The sequence below is a fragment of the Gallinula chloropus genome, assembly GCF_964237585.1.
Source record: "Gallinula chloropus genome assembly, chromosome: 9".
In the NCBI taxonomy this organism is placed as follows: domain Eukaryota; kingdom Metazoa; phylum Chordata; class Aves; order Gruiformes; family Rallidae; genus Gallinula; species Gallinula chloropus.
Window position 1 is genome coordinate 16,411,668 of NC_140094.1, and position 19,729 is coordinate 16,431,396.

At 43.1% G+C, this 19,729-nt stretch overlaps 1 protein-coding gene across 1 annotated transcript in view; it reads right to left on the reverse strand.

The window, feature by feature from the left end:
• Positions 1-714: 714 nt before the first annotated feature.
• ADAMTS17 (ADAM metallopeptidase with thrombospondin type 1 motif 17) overlaps positions 715-19,729 on the reverse strand; it is a gene marked incomplete at both ends in the record, with an annotated part of 181,627 nt that continues 162,612 nt past the window's right edge. Inside the window, 2 exons of the mRNA XM_084268070.1 lie at positions 715-866; positions 4,025-4,202. Coding sequence (XP_084124196.1) covers positions 715-866; positions 4,025-4,202 — 330 coding nt within the window. The remainder of the gene's footprint in view (positions 867-4,024; positions 4,203-19,729) is intronic.

The window sequence follows — 19,729 nt, forward strand, 5'->3', positions numbered from 1 at the left end:
TTTCATAAAAGCAACTATGTTATTTGGGAGCAAAGAGAGAGGATTGCTTTTGAAAATCAGAAAGAAGAGCAGTCCCTACTGCTTGTTCTACAAAATTATAACTTGGAATGTTGGATATAATTGTATTGAGTTTTCTGCAGGACTTTCAGAGATGTCCATCCTCTTCTATCAGTTTTCACGAGCTTTTACAGCAAACCCTCTATTTAAATTAAGCCTTTCATTTATGTGCGTCCCTCCAAGCCCACTCCACAGTGGGATAACTTGAAAACACCAAATGAAAGCCAAGCTTAAGAGATTAAGTAATGTCTCTACCTTTGCTGAATTATTTTGCCAGAGGCCTTCCTCCATGGAGGTACCCATAACCTTAGTCAATGTAATCACTTTGCAACTCTTGTCCTTTTCTTTAATGGTAGCGAGCCATCCAGTGGCTGGTGATTTAATATATTAAAGTAAAAAGCATTAATGAAAAATGTAAGGCTGTCAAAATATGATAAAACGATTGGCTCCTTGAGATGACTCTTTATGTTTGGTTTTTTTTAAGGTGGATGAGCGGATTACTTTGGTATCCAGTCTGTAGAATTAGTTTCAAGTCTTATTAGGTATGCTTTGGAATCCACCACATTGTAGCAACTCATGAAGTTCCAGTACTCAGACCTACGTGTCCGTGATTTACATACAAACAGCTGTAACACCCTAAGAAGTAGCACAGGTTCATTAACTCTTCTGCTGCATCTTGTTTGCATAAAAGTCTCTGCAAGTCTGGCAACAGCGCTGGTACCACCGCATGTCTTGGCACAGATTCTTCTCCCGGATCACCCTGCAGTACACTGTCCACTGGTCGCCTGTGCACTTGTACGTGAGAGCAGCTTTGGACAAGAAAAGAAAGGAGAAACTCGCAGATTAGCCAGAGAACAGCATCCCAAGGGTGATCAAAATCACTGCCTATGAGGGAAGAAAGGGGCAGTCTCCCTGTCAGCACTGGAGATCAGATGGTCTTTCTACTGAAGGACCAGACTCTTGAAGTGCTTCCTGCAAGGGTGTAGCGGCACATGACTGGGGAGAACAAGACTCCCTACGCTGTACCTGGTTTGTCTCAGTGACAATTAGACCTAGATGAAGAAAATGTCTAAAGCATTGGCCTAGATGTAAGCACATGAGGCCTTCACAGCAGCCAAGGGCAAGCTGTGTGCTCGCTGGGAGCGTGCTTTGCTAAGGGACACTCTCAGCAGTGGCCGTCACCTTCTTGGTGGAAAACATTTTTATAGAGGAGTAAAATCAACCCCAGGGTCACATGTGCTGCTATAAAAAAGCAATGGCAGCAAAACTGTACATGGGATAAAAATAACAGAAAATTCTTTTAAATTAATATTGCAGCCATTGGGAAAAAAATGGTCTTATTAAAGAACACCCCAAGGTGCCAATCCAGCAGCATCTTGAGTCCCTTACTCCTCATCTCTGATGGAAGAAACCAGGAAAGGTTTTTATCCTGTATTTAGCTGTGAATCTCGGTGCCAAGTCCCAGAAAAAGACAGCAGCAAAACTGTTTTGTTTACCACTGATGCTTTGTTCAGTTGGACAAGAAGCAAAAGTTTGAAGGAATCTGATGAAAGTTGCAGTGTCCCAGAAAAAAAGGAACATGAAGCCAATTAAAAAAACCTGATTGCAAGAAAAAATATTGAATAGAAGTGACTGTCCTAAATGGGGAGAGGTTAAAGCTGTTTCTGAGTCTGACAGAAGTGGAGGAGCTTTTTGAGGGGGTTAGATCTGCAGTACCCCCTTCTAGCTATGGTTCCAACCAGGCACAGTACTCAGAAAACATGATGTAGCTGAATAAACACCACATCTTGCAAGAACATCTGAGACAGACCTGAGACAAGAGATTTTAGCTAACAGGAAGACACTGAGCCACAAACAAGGCTAGGACACTAATATTCTAGGGCCCACATAGGATGTGAAGACAGGAAACTTGTCAAGGAAGTGACATGGGCCTGGTGCCTGAGGGACAGAATAAAACCCCTCTGAACGTGCTGAGGGACATGGGACACAGATGTAGAAGTCAGGTAAGGTGAACTCCACACTTGGATACTTCTGAAAATATTATCTGGGATTAAAAACATTCTGGAGTGGGGACCAGGCAGTATGGTTTTTGTAGACCACTGTATTTTTTTTCTGTGTATGCATGGTGAGGATTCCATTGCAGAAACCAGAAAATTTTGTGTCAAGAGAATCTAACGAGAATTTGTTTATAAGCAGAAGAGCAAAACACTCAATGATATATCTTTCTGCTAATAGCAAATATCATTGTTTCTGGCCCTGATGATTCCAAGCCCAGTTTAGAAACAAAAGCATCCCAAATTACTTGCAGATTACTTTCAGCAACGACTTGAGCTTTCTCAGTCTTCTACATATGTGAGGTTTTTATTGCTTTGTCTTAAAATGTGAATTAGGATGGATTTCTTGTCTCATTAGTGTATCAAGAGCTTACTTCACAAATGAAATGTTTTCTTTCCACTATGCTCTTAGTGCTAAAACATCTGGGAAGCACTCTCATATGTTCTTAAACAAGAGGGTAGAAGTTCCTCACTATGATTGCATTTGCAAGAATAGAATTTCCCATTTTCTTTTAAACATCTGTTAAAATTTTGGGAAACAAATTTCAGATCAGAAGCTTCAAGTCCAGTCCTAGCTGAACTACAATTTAACACTGGACAGTGCTGTTAGAAAATGGTTCTCTATTACTCAGCTTCTTTACCTTTTCATGTGTTCTAGAGGCTTCTTAACCTACAAGACCAGCTCTGCTGAGAGGGTAGAGGCTGCTCTTTCTGGTAAGCTTTTAGCAGTGCTGTTTACAACCCAGCCTCTGGTACTGAAAAGTGATGGGAGGCACCAAGGAGGCAGTGTCCATGTAGCTGATGGCTTAGTTTAGCTTCATCTTACTGGTGATGATGTGTGAAATGTAAAGAAACCAGCTTGGTTCTTGGAGCTGTGGCTGAATGTACAGGGCTGAAGTTTGGAAAAATATATTTTTATCCCCTAATAACCTGAGAAAATATGACGTGGGAAATGATGGATTCCCACAACTTTGTATTCACAGAAGCATTCTTAACTACAGCCATTTCTTAAATACAGTGTTCAGGTCTTTTGGGAAACAGGTGGCTTATCGCCATAGGCTCATCTCAGCCAAGTACACAGGGGATCATAGAACCATAGAATGGTCTGGGCTGGAAGGGATCACAGAGCTCCAACCCCCTGCCACAGGCAGGGTCACCAGCCTCCAGGCCTGGAGCTACACAAGGTTGCCCAGGGTTCCGTCCAACCTGGCCTTGAACACCCCCAGGGATGGGACACCCACCACCTCTCTGGGCAGCCTGTTCCAGCCCCTCACCATTCTTTGTGTAAAAAACTTCCCCCTAATATCTAATCTGAACATTCCCTCCTTTAAAGGAGGGATGCAGGGAGGGTGAGGAGAAGGGCAGTGACAGAAAATCAAAGGTTTCACAGAAGGGGTGGATACTCTCTTGTAACTAATAAATGAACCCTCATTCCTGTGGCAGCAAATGAAAAGGAAAAAAATACCCAGTGATGCTCTACTTGTCAAGGTCATGTACTTTTCTTGGGGCATGGGTGAATAAATTATCATGCTTTACACTCACTACAATAAAAGCAAGGTGCGAAGGTTTTTGTGATGGAGAAAGGTAACACTGTCAGCTCCCTAACCTCTGTAATCAATCAATCAATCAATCAATCAATCAATCATTCACCCACTCACCATTTGTGTGGCTCGGTTGGTCCCTCAGGTCTGTCCACTGCAGAGCACTCCAGCTTGGGCAAAGCCCGAGGCAGGAATTGCTGGATAAAAGAGGACCTATCCACACTAGACCTTTAGTCTAGACTCTGACTGGAGTCCCCTTTCCTAACTTCTGGCCCTGGGCAACCCTCTGAAGCCCCACACTTATCACACTGGGACCCTGAACTTTGTCTGGTCCTTTGCAGGTGACATCTTCCCCCAATGCCCCTCACTCACCAAGTCTGGGCGAGGTAATTGTGTTGACATTTATCTTCTCATTGCAGACCTCTTGGTGACACTGCCTGTAGGCTGCTGGCTTGGACAGGACAGGACACTCATTGCCGTGGCGCCCGGTGACTTTGTGCATACACTGGACCACGCGTGACTGGAGACCCTTCCCACAGGTTGAGGAGCACTGGAGGAGAGAAGGCACTGAGACATGGTCCAAGCAGAGCAGCTTCAAAATACACACATCACCAGAAACATCACTGCCAGAGCTGAAGAGTGCAGCAGACTGGCAGCTCTGTGGCTGCCGAGGACTGAACAGGGACGTTATGGAAGCTGGGGACCCTTCACACAGCTCTTGCATTGTTCATGATGTCTTCACAGCATCAGAGAGTGCTGTGAGCTGAGGAACTGTCCTGGCATAGGGAAGGAAGCTATTGTCTGGACTATACTTGGATGCCCAAAAGGTTGAAGCAGGCAGAGATGCAATTCCCTCCACCAGCCACAAAGAGGCAAACCTAGAAAACGTATGATGCTTCATTATGGATGAACAGCTTCCACCTCCCTCTCCATGAGTGAGCCAGAGGTACTGGTTGCCTTGGTTTAAAAGCCTTGTCGGAGAGTTGGATGGTCTAACAAGGCTTCCTCCACAGAGCAGATGACCATGCCAGGCACTGATACAAGATAAAACCAAGGACTACAGCAGAGGCAGGCAGCTCTGGGCAGGCATGCCCAGACCACTAGAGAAGCTCTGTTCAGTATACTAGCCAACATATCAGGTATTCAGGCATTCACTCTCATCTATCCCTGCTAACTGCCTGGCACTTGTCTGTCCTCCTGGGAGTGATTGCAAATTGCACTCCACAGAGTTGTGCCTTCCTTTAGCCAGGAGGCCCAGCCTGTTTATACACTCTGTTGTCATACAATTGGAGTCCCTGCTTTCCCTCCCTCTTCCTCTGGCCCAGTCACTTGTGATTTACAATGTCCTACTTGCACGCTGTTCAGTTTTAATAAAGCAAACACAGTAAGCACAGTGAGGTGCACCAGCTGGAGTTAATAAAAGAACCTTGTATTTGAAATAAAGAAACAATGGGTTGCAGGACTTTGGTAAGATTCCTATTTCTGCTAAAGCCACACACAAGCAAACAATGGGAGAGAGGAGGAGGAGGTGGGGGGAAACTCAGGAGATACAATTAGGATGATGTCAAAAAGATGATGTTTTCTGTTCACTGCTGTCACCCCAGAGTGGAACTTCTTAAAAGCAGCATGCCAGACATTCAGGAAGCTCAAAAGATGAACAGCACTGAGGTTGGACTGCAGTCAGAGTATGAAGGATGTGTATGCACTGCAGATGCTTTCAGATAAGGGGCACAAGGACACATGGATGTACGTAGGCCTCCACCTCTCCCAGCAGCTACAGGGGAGAGCACAGCAAGGTGGCAGTCAATTTGTTCTGGGCCTATCACAAGAAATCCCTGCTGCTTCTCAAAGACCATCTGACACAAGAAATGCAGCTGTGTTTCAGGTGGGAGCACAGGGAGCTTTTCCTTCCTGTGTGAATCACTGAAAGGCCAGGTAACAAAAGGCCTCAGATGAACAGGACCACGTGAAGTTGAGTTGATGGAACTTTCCTTCAGACAGCCCAATGCAGAAATACATTCCTACAAAGTGAACTCTATTTCTGGGTAGGACTTGTGGGATCAGTGAAGGCTTTGTCAAAAATAACAATGACTTTTTATCTATTTTTCAAGTCAGTCACATTAACAACCGTGCATCAAATTTGTATTTGGTTTTATCTTGATTTCACCCCTATTTTCCTCCTGCTCTTTATTTCTGTTCTCTCTCCCCTGGGCTCCCTGTAGGACTGAACTGCATTCAGACCAGTCTTGGACTCAGATTCCTTCTGGACTTTGCTGCTAAGCCATCCTGGTGTGCAGTTCACCTCTCTGATTCCAGCGGTGCAGCTGCATCCAGGATGTGATTGTTGCACTCTGAGGGTAGTAGTGGTGGGACAGTAATATTTTACATGTCTCTTGATATTTAAAAAAAAAAAACAAAAAAAAAGGGTGTTTCTGTTTTTCCTTTACATCCTTCTTATTTGCATTTAGGGCCAACACACTATTTACAACAGACAGTTTGCGCTTGAGATTCGAGATGTTATATTGAAATTTGGTCACTGTCTATTAATACTTCATAACAATGGTTATGGTATTTAGGGCTACGCTGGACCAGCCCCTACCTCATATGCCCTACCAAATAGCAATCATTCAAGTCCCTTATTAAACCCCCTGTCATAACTTGAGCTTCTGCAGTGAGCTGGAGGTATTTCATTAGTCTTGGGTGTCCCTCTGCTCTTCCCCAGCAACTGCGTGACCTCAGTGACTCCTGCCAGCCTGGAAGCCGGTCAGGCGTGGCCATTACGTTTACATTTAAAGTTAACAATTTTTATCCTAAAAAATGCAACTGTTGGGTCCTTCCACTTCACTAGTCATTGGCAACCTCTAATCCTCAGGATTTCAGTGGCACTTCTAGGCTTCAGAGTGCTTTAGTAATCTTAATCCTCACAAAGGTCTTTGCAAGGGGAGTGAATTACAGCTCCATCTAACAAACAGCAACGCTGTTACCGCGCAGACATAAACTAACCCTCCCAGGCCACAGGGTTCCTTCACGTGGCTGTAACAGCATAGAATCACAGGATCATTACGGTTCGAAGGGACCCCCAAGATCATCTAGTCCAACCATCCCCAGGGCCACCTACATTACTCACTAAACCATATCCCTAAGTACCTCATCCAATCTCTCCTTGAACACTCTGAGGGACAGTGACTCCACCACCTCCCTGGGCAGCCTGTTCCAATGCCCAACCACTCCTTTTGAGACGAAATTTCTGCTCATTTCTAACCCGAATCTCCCCTGGTGCAACTTGCAGCCATTCCCTCTCATCTTATCACTACTTATCTGTGAGAAGAGGTTGACCCCCAGCTCAGCACAACCTCCTTTCAGGGAGCTGGAGAGAGCAGTAAGGTCTCCCCTGAGCCTTCTCTTCTCCAGGCTAAACAGTCCCAGTTCCTTCAGCTGCTCCTCATCAGCCTTGTGTTGCAGCCCCTTCCCCAGCCTGTTTGCCCTTCTCTGGACATGCTTCAGGGCCTCAATATCTTTCTTGGAGTGAGGGGCCCAAAACTGAACCCAGTATTCGAGGTCCAGCCTCACCAGAGCTGAGTACAGGGGGATGATCACCTCCCTGGTCCTGCCGGCTACGCGATTCCTGGCACAAGCCAGGGTGCAATCGGCCTTCTCAGCCACCCAGGCACACTGCTGGCTCATGTTCAGTCAAGTGTCAACCAACACCCCCAGATCCTTTCCCTCTGTGCAGCTCTCCAGGCCCCTGCCCCACGCCTGCAGCGTTGCCTGGGGTTGTTATGACCTGCAGGACCTGACACCTCACCATGTTGAACTTCATCATTCAGTCAACTTCAGATGTGAGTCTGCAACCTCTGCCTCTGGCTTTTAGGCACTCCCTGTGCTTACAAATGCTCATAAGAGAGAAGAAAGAAAAAATCCCCCAAAAAGAGGGAATGAAAGGAAAAAGCATTTTTCTCATGAGGTGAATAAGGTTTTCAGATAACAATATACAAACCCTCACCTACCTTTGCCTGTGTTCCTGTCTCTGTGTTTGTTAACCAGTAAGGAGGGCAAGCAATGAAACTTTTTCCACAGACACTGCCAACTCCAACCCTTAGACAAATAACAGCAGAGTTTTTGCCCGAAGCAGTTTTATTCCTTCTCCTGGGAGACTGGGATCATCACCTATGCTATGCAATTAGTTTTTCACAGCCAGGAAGACAGATTTTAACATCTTTCTTGAACTCTTTTGAGCTTGGCAGCTAAAGGAAGGTTGGACATCTGGCTTATTTTAAGACAAAATTTTCAACTCTGTGCTTGGATAGTCTTTTTTCCTAGGAATTTCAATAGGAAATAGGAATAGATACAAAATACATACAAAGGGGGAATTGTTATTCAGGCTGCACTATGAAGAGAGGACATCATTAAAAGAGGCATAAAAATCAAACTCCAACTGAACAGCAAATTCCCATAAATACCTTCTCTCCTACTCTGGACAGCTAAATGCATTGCTACAGTCTCTGTTCCCAAGTATTTATGAAGTAAGTAAGCATATCCACAGAACAATTTTCAGGGCTAAATCACTCTGTGCCCTCCTATCCAGGACCCTCAGGCTTGAACACAGTTTATGAGGGGTATGAGTGCTGTGGTCTTCTCGCAGAGAAACTTCCAGGCAACCAAAGCTGTGCCAGAGTTGCCTGGACTGCAGGGCCAAAAGCACCAGTACAGCCCAGCATCTGATCCAGCTTCTGCAGAGCTGGTACAGTTCCACTGTGCAGACTGCTGGGAGGCTCCATGGCTGCACAGTGAACCCGCGCCGATCATAGTTAAAATGCCATCAATGGACACTGGAATTTTTGGGGCAAAGTTTGAGCTCTTACACTGCTAGTGATGAAAATACTCTAAAAAATGGAAAAGCCTTTACAAACATTGATATAACTCTCAAGAAACACCCACATTTTGGAAACCTGGTTTGGAGCTGTGTAGATCTCAGCCTGCCAGCTGAGCTGCTACACAAGCACTAGGAGAAAACCCACCAACAAGCAACTTGCCTACTCTGGGAAGCTGTAGACTTGTGAAGGTGGTTGAAGAGAGACACTGGTTTCACAGAAAGAAGCGGGATTTTTCCTTCCACCAGGCAAAGCCAGTGATAGCACTATCAGAAAAATGCACAGGCAAAATTCACATAGTTTAACCATAATGCATTAAACTGACAATATAGTCATTGTAAATTGGAAATCCTTCCACATGCAAAGATCAGAGGGTTGTTTGGCGCTGTAAAAACGAGGGGGTTAATGAACAGTTGCAAACAGTGAACCTAATGAGAACCCTTGTAACTCCCAGTTCAAACACTGCTTGAGAAGGCAAAAGGAATACAAAAATGCCTCCCTTCACATTCTTTGGCAACAACATGCAAGCCAGTGGGGATATGGAGAAGGAAATAAACTCACAAATTGTCAAGGCAGCAGCTGCATTCATCAGCTTAAAGAAGATTTACTCACTGAAAAATTTCAACTTTAAGACCAAGCTATGATTTTTCAACTGGAATGCTATTTCCACCTTAGGATACTGATATGAAAGCTTGAGTCCTACCAAAGGTGCTGACAGATGTCTAATTGCTTTGAAAGCAAATGCCTCAGGAGAATATTAGGTATTAAAATAGAATGAATTTATAGTAAGTGCTGAGATCTGTCAGGGATTTAATCAACTCCTGATCTACAAAAGACAGCCAGAGAAAGAGTAGTAAGAAGAATGGATGAAGCCAGAGTAGGGCTGCTGTTGGGCAGCTGGAGGACTATGTGAGAGACCGGTTCAAAGACCCAGTGTTGACCCTCACTGGGGACAGAAAAAGGTACAGATGTGCCACTACAGAGGACAGGCTGTTATCTGCTTGGGACTGAATGGGATAATAAAGCTTTAGCTGAGGGCTGCTGGCTGGGAAAGGATGTATTCTGGGGATGCATACATCACCTTTAAAGATGCCACTTTTCTAAGCTCTAAGAGCTGTTAGTCTCCTTTGTAAGACACTTGCTTTTCCCAGCAGAAGGTTGTAGTGTCCCTTCAGCCAGTCCTGAAGGTAGTCCAATATTTAGAAGGCTGATCTGTTGGAGTGAGATACAGTTCAAGGTGACTGTCATAACCAGGCTGAAGGGAAGATATTTTTTTACTTTATTCATCAGACTGCAGTCATCTGATGTTTAACCATACTGGTTTGTCCCCAGTTTGCTGAAAGCAGCTGAAGCCAAGGCTAAAGCTCCAATATTCAGAGAGAGAGTCATGCTTTACTGACTTCAGAGTTGAAGTATTTCGAGGCGTTCGGATAGGGTAGAGTGTTAGCACCCCTCCCAGGGGTCTTAGTTCTTGTCTCTGTGAAAGTCAGAACCAAAGCAAGACAAGTTCCTATTAACAACACTCTAACATGGCATCTGAGAAGGGTGACCAATGTCCTGTAATTGCTGCATTCTGGAGATCTTAATAGTCTACATGTGTGTGCTCCACACACCTTAGCATCAGGCTTTTTATGACTATCTGTAATTTAAACTAGCTGAAAAGCAGCATGCCACATGCGTCCGTAAACACCAGGTCCACTTGCACTATGGCATCATGCTAAAGAAAGACATCTCTGTCTTTTCACTGATAAGATCTAATTAGCCCAAAGCAAACTGGAAGCTGTTTTTCAAGCTTCCTCCTTCTTTTCTTTCCTTTTTTTTATTCTTTTCTTTCTTTTTTCTTCTTTTCATTTTTTTCTCTTCTTTTCCTTCTTTTTGAACATCAGATCAGTAAGGAGAACATATCTGGTCTTGCTTACACCAATCTTTCATTTGGAAACTTTAGTGAAATGACTGATTTGTTTAATTTAGCCAAGAAAAAAATGCATACCCCTCTGACTCCACACGGGAAGAAACAATAAATTATAGCAGAAAATGCTCATGGCTGATGTGACAGTATCTTAGAAGGAAAAGAGAGAAGCAACCTCTGCAAACTGCCTACAGCTGTGCTTTCAAACTGCATGACCCTAAGGAACAAGACCTGACCAGTACATTCAGCATGTCTCACTGCATAATTAAGCTTGACTCTGCTATTCTGAAAAGTTCCATTGTGTGCAGAGAGTTCAGAGATTAAGAGCTGAATACATGAATATTCGGGGGAGTGACAGTGCCCCTAAGTGCTGGGGCAATGCAGCCCAGGTGGATGCTAATGAGGAAATGTCATTTGATTCATTATGCCAATCAGACAGAACTTGCTTCTCACAAGAGTTCAAACTGGGTTTCAAGAATGGGATGAAGCAGAGATGGGACACAGTTTGGTATAGCCTACAGGGTTCTGTGTGCGATGTTTTGATCTGTGGCAGGTACAAAATGGAAACCCTCCATAGCTTGTTCCACCCAAAAACCTGCCTGCAAGGAAATGATCCTAAGTCCTGACACAGATGTTAGCCTGAAAGAATTCCTTGGAAACTGAAGGCCCACTGAACACATATTTTTTTAGATATTCACCAGTTAATGATCAATGCTTCCTAAATGCAATTTATTTTCAAAAGTAATTAAACCAAGGACTCCACTAGGATTATTTCACTTCAGCAAGATGCTGCTCAGCTCTCAGCCCTGCCCACGCATTCTCTGGACAGGGAGTGATTCAGGTTTGAAATGTGGGATGCTGAACTAACGCTGCATTTCACCTCTTTGCACAAAGAAGGGACCACCTTGCTCTTTAAGGATGTTCTGGAAGTTTTGCACCTTAATGCTTTAGTACTCATTATAAATGTCAAAAGGCTACTGGAAAGACTGCAAAACTATAGCAGAGATACTAGAGATACATATTGCTAGTGATATATATTGCATGCTGCAAGGATCAAAGGGGAAAACTCTCCTCAGATGAGTAGTGGTGAATTACCTACTGTTCATATTTTTAAAAACATGATCCTTCACACTGTAATACCTCAGGGTAGCTCAGGGAAAATGAATGCCAATATTTAAATAGGCTTGTCTTTAATACTTTCTTCTTTTTCACATTAAAAAAAGAGTAAAATAGTTGTGATGGAATTCCATTTCCAATCCACTGGTCTTGGTGGGGGGCTTTAATTCTCTGTCAAAAAAATGCACTTAATGAACTAGGCTTTTAAATAAAAAATATCAAAAAGGAAAAGTTATTCTTCCAATTAATAGGATCTTTGGAGGCTGTATTGGAACATGAGACAATAATACTATGACAGCACATGCCCCACTTCAAACAAAAGGCTGATGAATACAGGATTTTTGCAGCACATTCTCCTTTACTATGAAACCAGAAAGTCCAGCAGGGATGTGCTGTGCAAACTGTTGTGCAGACAAGGAGCAGTCACTGCCTTAAGGCATGAGCAGGTCTTGGTAGCTTATGGTTCCCAGGGAAATGACCCAGCACTGTAGGCAACATCTTTTCACTTGCCATGCCTTGGTTTCCAACTACAGCTGCGTTGGCTGGGGCTGGGAGCTTGCACAAATCTAGGTAGAGGCTCAACCTTTTAGAGCCATTACACTGTGTTTACACCTCTGGCCATGCTAATGATGTCACACAGATGGGGGCACAGAGAATCAAAGGGCAAAAGGGGTGGGATTCATTTTACTGAACTAGCTCTGTTAAAGTTCCCTTTGTAGTCAGCAGAGACATCCCCACTTCAGGAGGCAATTCAGCCTTTACTAAGGAAAGGAGATAAAACCACTACCTGGAGCTGCCAGTCTTAAAATGATTGTAATGGAGCCTAGAACCATCTCAAACAGGCCACTGAACTGTGGGGTGGCTAGAACTCTGTGATGGGAATTCAATTAAGCGATTCAGAAGTCTGTACTTAATAGAAGCTGAACCTCATATCAACATTCCTAGGAGTATGAAAACTCTTTCTCAAATTGTCCACAAGAGAGCGATTGGTTGTAGTTGGTGGTGACAGGACAATCCATGATTATCACTTGGTCCAGAGAATTCTTTCTTTGAAACTACAGAAGGATGTATTACCCCAGGAGATTTTCTTTGTTAAAGCTGTAATTACCTTAAAGACATGGAGATTCTATGGAAAAAACCCTGCAGACAGTTCTCAGCTCAGGAAATGGTTAACTTCTCAGTTAATTAGGAGACCACATTCCTAGAAAATCCCTAGGTAAAAGCTGTTCTTCAAGCATATATATTAAGAGCAAGGGACTATCTAAAAGTGATGCCTTGAGTACAACGTTCCTAGAAGCATCCAACTTCTTTTTGATGTGCCACTTCTTCAGTAAGGCAGTAGAAAGACCTTGGGCTGGGGTTTCAGAGACCCAAGGTGACAGATTGGTGAAATGGCAGCTGAAACATGGAGATGCCTTCCCTCACACTTCCCTCTTCTGAGGCTTTTACTTCAATGATCCAAATCTTTTTCTCAGAACCTTGATTCTGGATTCAGAATAGCTCATAGAATCATACAATCACCTAGGTAGGTCCAACTACCAAGTCCACCGCTAAATCATGTCTCAAGTGCCAGGCCTATCCATCTTTTAAAAACCTCCAGGGATGGTGACTCCATCACTTCCCTGGGCAGCCTGTTCCAGTGCTTGAAAACCCTTTTTATGAAGAATTTTTTTCCTAATGTCCAGTATAAACCTCCCCTGGTGCATCTTGAGGTCATTTCCTCTTGTCCTATCACTTGTAATTTGAGAGAAGAGACCAACACCCCACTGGCTGCAATCTCCTTTCAGGTAGCTGTAGAAATAAGGTCTCCCCTCAGCCTCCTTTTCTCCACTTCCCTCAACTGCTCCAGACCCTTCACCCTTGCCCTTCTCTGGGCATGTGTGAGCACCTCAATGTCCTTCTGGTAGTGAGGGACCCAAAACCAAATACAGTACTTGAGGTGCAGCCTCACCAGTGCCCAGTTCAGGGCACTGCCCTGGTCCTGCTGGCCACACTGTTCCTGTGGATGCTGTTGGCCTTCGTGGCCACCTGGGCACACTGCTGGTTCATATATCTTTTATCTCTTTTTTAATTTCCCTTTTATGTAAGCTCGGGGAACAAAATGATAAAGGCAACAGAGGAAACTCCAGCACGCCCTGATGACCAACCCCCCCCCAAATAGTAGTGATCTACCACCCTCATATTGAAGAATTTTTTCCTAATATCCAACCTAAATCTCCCCTTTTTGAGTTTAAAACCATCACCCCTTGTCCTACTGCCCCATGCCCTTGGGAACAGTTCTTCCCCAGCTTTCTTATAGGTACTATTCAGGTATTGGAAGGCCGCTATAAGTTCCTCCTGGAGCCTTCTCTTCTCCAGGCTGAACAAGCCCAACTCTCTCAGAAAAAAGGGGTGCTTTCTGCATTGTAAAACAAACACTAGCTTTCTATTTTATTCCATGCACTTCCTCAATGGAGGTCATACTAAAGATATATATATATATATATGAAGACAACTAAAAAAGGTGCTATTCTACTTCAGAAATGCTGAGCAATTGCTTTTCTTCTTCCTTTCTAAAGGGCTGCATGAATTTTTTCCTAGGATACTGGTAATGGTTTCCCCAACATGAGTGTGCCTGGTGGGTATAACCAATTTTGTGCCATTTGTATTTGGAGATTAGCTGTTGGCAAGAAAGGCTGTGGTTTGCACAGCAGTGATGACACACACCAGAGGAACAAACCATGGAGAACCACAACTAGCAGTACAACTCGGAGCAGTCCATAGGGGCAGTTGTTGCTCTGGCTCCTGGACATGCCTAGGAGCAGAGAAAAGGCAATTTGAATACTAAAGCTTGCTGGGTCTTCTCCTTTCACATCCAGCTCTGTCACCTTCTGAAGAACAACTGATTTACATCAATGAGGCCTGTAGACAACGCTCCAACATCCATTCCTATAAGGTGCTGAATGCACACGGGCAGCCAGAAATCAAGGTATCATTTGCTGAGCCAAAGTGAGTAAGTGGCAGGGCAGGATCTGTCAGCTGTGATGTGTGAATGCAGTTTTAAGTGACAAACCTTCCTGCAGAGTTTTATTTCTTAAACTCAACAAGAAAAGTTATTTTCTCCAAGACAGAGGAAGATGAACTTAGTTATGACCTTTATGAAGAATTAACAAGTTGTCCATAGTTTATCATAAACAGATGGTGGGTCAAGCCATGAGTTAGTAATGATTGTTAGAACAAAGGACAGTTTGCTTTTATATTTACAACAGTACTGGATATACCTCTCAAACCACAGCTGTCCTTGATTTGCTCTTCTTATCATGTAATGTGAATTAATCATTAAAAGTGAGGCATGTAGAGGATTTTGTTTGTGTTCCCAAACATTTGGAATCAGAAAACATGCCTTCTTGGCACTGGAAGATGGTATTTAAAAAAAAAAACAACAAACAACAAACCCAAAAAACCCAAACCCATCCCAAAACAACCCCAGCAAACATGTTTTTTTGGTATAGTGTGAGGCTAGGGGATTTATCTCAGAGAATACAACCTACTGCAATCCTGCCAAAACAATTCATTTGCAATAACAAAATCCTTGTTACCACCCATTGTGATGACTGACTGCTGATCTTCAGTATGAAACACCTCAACAGCTGGCCCAAAGCCAGCATTTGTCTTATAGGAAATTAGACTTTTTTTCCCCCTCCCTATTGTTAATATTCTTCTGGGATGAGAACCCATCGCCAGCATTTCACAGGCTGAGCAAAATGCTGTAAAGAAATTGGCAGCTCTTGATGTGCAGGGAAGGCAGGTGGCTGTAGGTAATTTTTCAGATGAGCTTTATCACCACTGACACTAACTGGCAACAGGAACATTGTTTAACATCACACTGCCAAGCTGGTCCTTCCTAGTGCTTCCCAGTTTCTGAACCCAGTGAAGGTTGTGCCAGGTGGTTGTAAGAGATGTATAACTGAAGAAAAAGATTTCTCCTTTCTCTCCTAATTGAAGCCCAGCTTAACGTGTCATATCTCTCTGTTTTCAGCTGACAGCATGACTCTGTAATGGTTCCTACACAAGACCCAAGGATCTTGCACAGATCTGGCAGGTCAGATTCTGATCTGCATGGCATTGGCATGAGCTTGCATTATCTTCAGTGGCTGAATTAATCTGGATTTACACATTGATGGATGGGAGACCCACTGTGCTGAGTGAGATCCTTGGCTTGTGGCCAATGGGTTGCAAGGAAGAATGACAGACAGTTACCATGAATTCACATTAGGTCATTCAAGATTAATACAGGCCTTAGTATTTACAGAGCATTTCCTGTAACTGAGAAGAAAAAAATATGGCAAAGCCAATATATGACAAGGATTCCATGTATCTTTCTCATAAAAATCTTTTCACTGGGCTATGTAGTACAATAGGTTAATGAGATAAAATGTTGCCTGAGGGACAGAAATTGCATATTTAAACTTCTAAAAGCTGAAAATGCACCCTTCTGAGGGCCAGCACTAATGACAGAGCTAGTGTATCTTGCTTGTAATTCTACCCTTCTGGATACTATACCAGTTAAAAGGAGAATAGTAAAAAAAGAAACCAGGAACCTGGAACTATTCTGTGCTATTGGCTCGAAATACAATACTTCAGGGCAGAAACAGGTTGTGTAGAGGAATATAAAATTAAGCAAAATTGAAAATGAAGAAAGATCCACAAAAATATTGTGGAGAATCGCTCTGCTGTATAATCTTGACTCTTCAGCTGTACCCTGGAAGAGTCCAAAAGCCAACTGGAGAAAAGGAGAACAACATGCATAAAGACACTGTCTGTTCACTAGCTGCCCGCCCTCTTCACAGGAATGTAATCCTTGACATGAAGTTTGTCAGCATAATACAATTCATCATAGAAGAATGAACTACTGTCTTGCTAAAGCATCAAGAGGCTTATTTTCAGCAGCCAAGGAGTCTGAGGCAAGTGTTGGGAAACAGCGACCTGTGTCTGTTCTTTTGACAATCACAACTACAACAAAAATGTAAAAATTGTTTCCAGTGCTAGGACATTTAACAACTCAGATTTCAAACAAGGAGGAACTATTTCAATGGAGAAAGAGTCTATGAGATGTTTGTTTCTTTAACTGAATGCAAACTGGATGTGGAATTTCCTTTTGGAAGAAAGGACTGCATGGGAGATGGCTTGGATTCCCATTTGTATATTGCATCATACATAAAAAAGGATGATATAACAAATGGCAATTCTGAAGAATCCAGGCAGCAATCAGAAAATTATTTCAGGTTAACACCTTCAGTGAGTTTCTTGCTGTGCAATCTACCTTTCTACAAGGTTCGAAGACTCTCAGGCCAGGAACAGTTACATAGCTCAACATACCAAGGCTGCATTTGTGTTAAATGCTAAAAAGAATGAGTATAGCCCTTTAAGATAAGGGAACAGACCTGGAGCTTTTACTGCTTGTGCAGCTCCTGAATGCAACAGGATCTAAGAGCTTATGTAGGGTAACCATGACCATTGCTGTCAGATATGAGATCAGTTATTTATATGGGGCTGAAGCTCCTTAGGGAAGTGATCGGTCTTATCAAGCAGAGTCCGTGTATTCCACAAATATTACTATTAATAACATAAAAATAACAGCCTGCCATTACCACCCAAACAGCCTGCTCTATTTACAAGTTGTATTTGGACTTGTTTAAATGAGGTTTTGAATCGTCCTTGATGACTTCCTTTTATCTTCAAAGGACCTTAGTCTGGGAAATTAAAGATTGGAGGCCAAGTCACCATGCAAGCTGTTTGCACACAAAGCATCAAAGCTCCTTACTTTAATCCATGGTAATTATTACAGTAAGCAACGAATGTCCAATGCATTAATTGCAATAAGTTATTGCTTCTTCTGAGATCAATTTGTATTAATATAAAAAGTTTCCATCTTGGTCAGCACAAAGCTGGTGATTTTTACAGCACTGGTAACAAGTGTTTTACAGTGGAATTTTACCCTGGAAGTATGAGTTTTAAGGAGTTCACTATAATCTAAGAGCCACAGACTTTTTGTTTTCTGTAAAGGAGGAACTGTTTAAAGCTGAACAATACCAAAGAGGAGTTGCCAATGGCTGTAAAGGCTCTCCCCTAAGTCTAAGCCCGACATTAAATCTTCTGGATCCTCATGATGAAAACCCTTCGCTCGGGATTTGTGAAGAATTGAATTCCACACCAAACATTTCAGCTATCTGGATTTCTGGGACAATACATTTTCTTCAAAGAATTGTATCTATCCATACCCTTTTCTAACAGTCCAGTAATGCCTTTTGTTCACCCCTCTACTCAGAGAACAAGAGTCTAAATTTGTGATCTAAGTGTCCAGTCAAAATTAACCAATATGTCTAGAATTTTCAATGCTCATTATAAATGAAATCTAAGTCCAAGAACATCCTGCTGGACTCACACAGGGTGAAATTCCTGGGAAGCAGAGAGTTGGCACAAGCGCTCTGCAGACAGAAGCAGGCCATATATACAGCACAGAGCTGTTGTGCCCTTCTGCACAGGGAGGATCCCGATCCTGAGTTAAGATTTGCAAATGACAAGTGATCTTCTACTGATCCCGTCCTGTTCACATGCAGACACTAAATCCATCAACAACACTATTTACTGTGACCCATGTGTGATTGCAGCCTTCCTAGCAGCCAGCCAACATCTTTATCAGATTGGAACCGGTCATACCATTCTGAACTTGCAATCCATGTAATCAGTGAATACACAATTATTTCATCTTCCTCCCTAGAAAGAGAATCCGGGTCTGTTTGCATGCCAAAGTGTTTTAAAACCCGACAAATAAATAAATAATGTTATTTCACCTGTTAACACATGGGAACTGTTTGTTTTGGCCAGCTTGCATGGACTGTGTGCGTGCCAGGTTATGAATAAAATAATGTTCAATACTCTAAACATTCTGTGATACAAATTCCTGGCTCAGCATAAACACAGACCTGCATGCAGCAGGTTCTTAACGCGTTCTCCAGCACTGACACCATTACATTTACATATCAATGACAGAGTGTATCCAGAAATAGCTGTAATTCCTAAGAACACCGTTAAAAAATGGAATCACAGATAAGCTGATTCGCCCATCATGGGCCTCTGTTTCACTGGATTTTACTTGCTGGAGTTTGGGTTTTTGGAAAGCAAAACACAACTACTGTATCCCAGTGGTTTCTGCACATGCCGTACATTCCAGAAGACAAAGTAGGCTTTCTGTTTAAAGAACAGTATAGTTAAAAAGATAAGATAAAAGCAAACTGGAATATAATATTCCTGGGAAATTTTAGTCCTTTATGCAAACACGGTGTCAGTAATGTAAAGGACACTTTATACACAACACTGGCAAAGGCTGAGTTTCACACGCTGCCAGGCCTCCTTCCCAAGCAAAACTACCTGTTACTTTAAGATCAGAATGCAAATACAGAACAAACTCTGCTCTGGATTAATCTGATGCATTCAGGAATTAATTCCACTGATGTCACTGGGGAAACTAAACTCAGACAGGCCGAAGTGAAGGTAAAATCCAGCCCTGCGGAAGGGACTGATGGTTTTGGCTCTGCCTTTACATTCATGGCTTGCTTTCGTTTCAGGTGGTTGGAGGAAGTCTAGGACTGGATTAGGTCTCAGACGAGCATGAGATTCAGCTGCACAGCTCTAGTCTTGCATGTGTGGTAATAAAATAGTGCACTGCCAGACTCTGCATGCAGGACCTGCACAAGGCTGAGGAACAGAACTCAGCTGTGAGTCCTCTTAGCTACTCTCTGTTTCTGTGTGAGTCTGCCAGGGCTTCTCTGCACTTCCCCCCAGCAGTATTCAATTTAACAACACTTCTCCCAAACTTTATCACTTGTGGAAGAAGACGACTAAAGTCTAGCTCTCTTCTCAGCTCCATATTCACGCTTTGAGGGAGATAAAGCTCTGACCCCAGCCCCTTTGTGAGATTTCCCCCTCCCCTTTTTTTTTTTTAGTGACTAGGTTCTTAACTCAAAGTGCATATATTTAACTCATATATGTACTACAGGAAAACAGCGTTCTAGAATTCAGTCTGATAGCCAGAACTGTTCAGTGTTTTGCTTTTGGAAATCTGGAAAGCAGTTTCAGCATCGTTTATCAAGTAGCTTTATGACATCAAGAGTCCACCTCTGGTGGAAATCTTGTGTGGAT